Below are 3,471 nucleotides of genomic sequence, written 5' to 3'. Positions count from 1 at the left end.
ACTATCATCAATGGAAACTCACAAATTCATCAACCAATTCAAAACTTTGTACACGGGCTAGCTAGAATACGAAGCAACGATCTCAAAAAAGTAAAAATCATCAAAAACCGAGTCCAAATCACTTACCAATTAATCCCCTAATGTGCCGAACCCTAGCAAACTTTTTAACCTATTTCTTTCTTCAAGTTTCGATCAAAGATGATGAGAATCAAGAAAGAAATTGTTTTTGTTTTAATTTAATAAACATTAAAACATAAATTACTATTTTATCCTTAATAAATTAACATAAAAATCCACCTAACCTTGTCCAATATTGTCCACCACTATTATTAATGGTATAATTGACATGCATGTGCTCCACATTTTCATTTTATATCAATTTGATGCCTTTAACAAATAGACCTCAAATTTTTCACTTTACGCGATTAAGTCTTTTTATCAAATTAGACAACAAATCAATAAAATTAATTCATGAAATTTTCACACACATTAATTCACATGCTATAAACACACAAAATAATATAAAAATAATTTTACGACCTCAAATTTGTGGTTTCAAAACCACTGTTATGATTTAGCTAAAACTGGGCTGTTACAACTCTCCCCCTTAGGAATTTTCGTCCCCAAAAATCTTACCATTGAACAGACTCTAATATTGCTGCCTCATAGCATCTTCGGGTTCCCACGTAGCCTCTTCAAAACCGTTTCGATGCCACATTACTTTGGCTGATGTGATTTTCTTATTGCGCAGTTCTTTAATCTTGTGAGCTAAGATACAAATCGGTTTTTCTTCATAAGTCATATCGGACTGAATTTCTATTTCTGACGGGGTAATTACATGCGAGGGATCAGATCTGTATCGTCAAAGCATTGGTACATGAAACACATTGTGCATCTTTTCTAACTCAGGTGGCAACAACAATCTGTAAACAACTAGCCCAATGCATTCAATGATCTCATACGGTCCGATGAACCTCGGACGAAATTTGCTTTTACGACCAAATCGGAGTATTTTCTTCCACGGTGATACTTTCAAAAACACTTTATCCCCAATCTGATACTCAACATCTTTCCGTTTCAAGTCTGCATACGATTTCTGACGATCCGATACTACTTTCAGACAATCTCGAATCACTTTTACTTTTTGTTCAGTCTCTTTGATCAACTCGACCCCATGTATCTTCTTCTCACTGAGATTGGTCCAATACAAAGGTGTTCGGCATTTGTGACTGTACAAAGCCTTGTAAGGTGCCATTTTGATACTCGATTGAAAGCTATTATTATACGTAAATTCAATTAGTGGCAAGTATCATTCCCAAGTACCTTCAAACTCAAGAATGCAACATCTCAACATATCCTCGAGTATTTGAATAATTCTCTTAGATTGACCATCTGTCTATGGGTGAAAAGTAGTGTTAAAGTGTAGCTTTGAGCCTAAGCATCTTGTAGTTTCTTCCAAAACCGTGATGCGAACCTAGGGTCTCTGTCCGAAACAATAGAGATAGGTACACCATGCAATTTCCCAACCTAAGAAATGTACAATTCAGCAAGCTTCTCAAGTGAATAATCTGTGCGAACTAAAATGAACTGAGCTGATTTAGTCAACCTATCAACAACAACCCAGATTGCATCTTTCTTACTCGATGACAAAGGCAAACCCAATACAAAATCTATCGTGATTCTGTCCCATTTCCACTCAGGAATCATTATCGACTACAGTAACCCAGACAGTACTTGATGCTCAGCTTTGATTTGCTGACAGATTAAACATTTTGAAACAAATTCAGAGATTCAGGCTTCATACCAGGCCACCAGTAAAGCTTTTTCAGACCGTTATACATTTTCGTACTTCCCGGATGTACTGATAGTCTACTACTGTGAGCTTCGTTCAAAATCATCTGAATCAACTCTGGATTTCTCGAAACACCAATCTGATCTCTGAACCTCAAATAACCCTCAGTATCAATTTGAAACTCTGAATCTATATTCACATCACATTGATTCTGTTTTGCTAACAATTCATTATCCATATTCTTAGCTTTGCAAATCTGCTGTATAAATAACGGTTTCGCTTTCAACACAGCTACAATCGAACCGTCATCGGATAGGGTCAACGGAGTATTCATCGCACTTAAGGCAAACAGAGATTTCTGACTCAAAGCATCAGCAACAACATTAGCTTTCCCCGGATAGTAGTCAATCACTATCTCGTAATCTTTTAACAACTCTAACCATCTTCACTGTCATAGATTCAGATCTTTCTGAGCCATCAAATATTTTAAGATTTTGTGATCAAAATAGACATAACATTTCTCATCGAACAGATAGTGGCGCCAAATCTTCAATGCAAATACAATAGCTGCCCATTCCAGATTGTGTGTCGAATCAGTGCCTGCATTAAAACACGGCCCAAACCATGCAAGGACGCATCACTATAGATTATAAATTCCTTACCCGACTCTGGCTGAACTAGCACCAGAGCTTCTGTCAACAAAGATTTCAACTGATCAAAACTTTTTTGACACTTTTCTGACCACTCGAACTTAACATCTTTCTGTAATAGTCTCGTCATTAGGGTTGCAATCATATAGAAACCTTTTACGAACCATTTGTAATACTCGGTGAGTCCTAGAAACTTCAGACTTCTGAAACACTTCTCAGAGGCTTCTAATCTAATATTGCCGAAATCTTGCTCGGATCAACCCAAATACCCGATGCTGATACAACATGTCCCAGAAAACTAACTTCTCGTAATTAGAACTCATATTTACTGAACTTCATATATAATTGCTTATCACGCAAAGTCTGTAGTACTAACCTTAGATGTTCGGCATGCTCAGATTCATCACGAGAATAAATCAAGATATCATCTATTAACACAACCACAAATCAGTCCAAATACTGTCTGAAGATTCGATTCATTAAATCCATAAAAGTAGCAGGTGCATTAGTAAGTCCGAAAGGCATAACCAGAAACTCATAGTGTCCATACCTCGTTCGGAAAACAGTTTTTGACACAATAGAGTCTTTTACCCGCAGCTGATAATAACCCGATCTCAAATCAGTCTTTGAAAACACTGCAGCAACTTTCAACTGATCGAACAAATCGTCAATTCTGGGCAAAGGATATTTGTCCTTTATAGTCACACTTTGTTCAACTGACGATAATTAATGCACATTCTTATCGTGCCATCTTTCTTTCTCACAAACAGTACTGGAGCACCCCAAGTTGACAAACTAGGTCTAACGAACCCTCTGTCTATCAATTTTTGCAACTGAGACTTTAGTTCTTTCAATTCGGCCGGAGCCATTCTATACAGAGCTACCAGAATCGGAGTTGCCCCAGGCACTAATTCAATACCAAACTCAACCTCTCAGATCGGCGACAAACCTGGTAACTCTTCAAGAAACACATCAGGAAACTCACAAGCAACAGGCACTGATTCTAATTTCTTATCTGTCACATTCGAA

At 37.2% G+C, this 3,471-nt stretch overlaps 1 protein-coding gene across 1 annotated transcript; it reads right to left on the bottom strand.

Moving 5' to 3' along the window:
• Positions 1-649: 649 nt before the first annotated feature.
• LOC105785032 (uncharacterized) lies at positions 650-1,255 on the bottom strand. Its single transcript, XM_012610961.1, has 2 exons — positions 963-1,255; positions 650-854 (listed from the first exon to the last, which is right to left on the bottom strand). Exons 1-2 carry the CDS (start codon positions 1,253-1,255, stop codon positions 650-652), a joined length of 498 nt encoding a protein of 165 aa, XP_012466415.1.
• Between the last annotated feature and the right edge of the window lie 2,216 nt (positions 1,256-3,471).

The sequence above is a fragment of the Gossypium raimondii genome, chromosome 6 (genome assembly GCF_025698545.1).
Source record: "Gossypium raimondii isolate GPD5lz chromosome 6, ASM2569854v1, whole genome shotgun sequence".
Lineage (NCBI taxonomy): Eukaryota > Viridiplantae > Streptophyta > Magnoliopsida > Malvales > Malvaceae > Gossypium > Gossypium raimondii.
The sequence above is the reverse complement of the archived record's forward strand: the minus strand, read 5'-3'. Positions and strand labels throughout refer to the sequence as shown.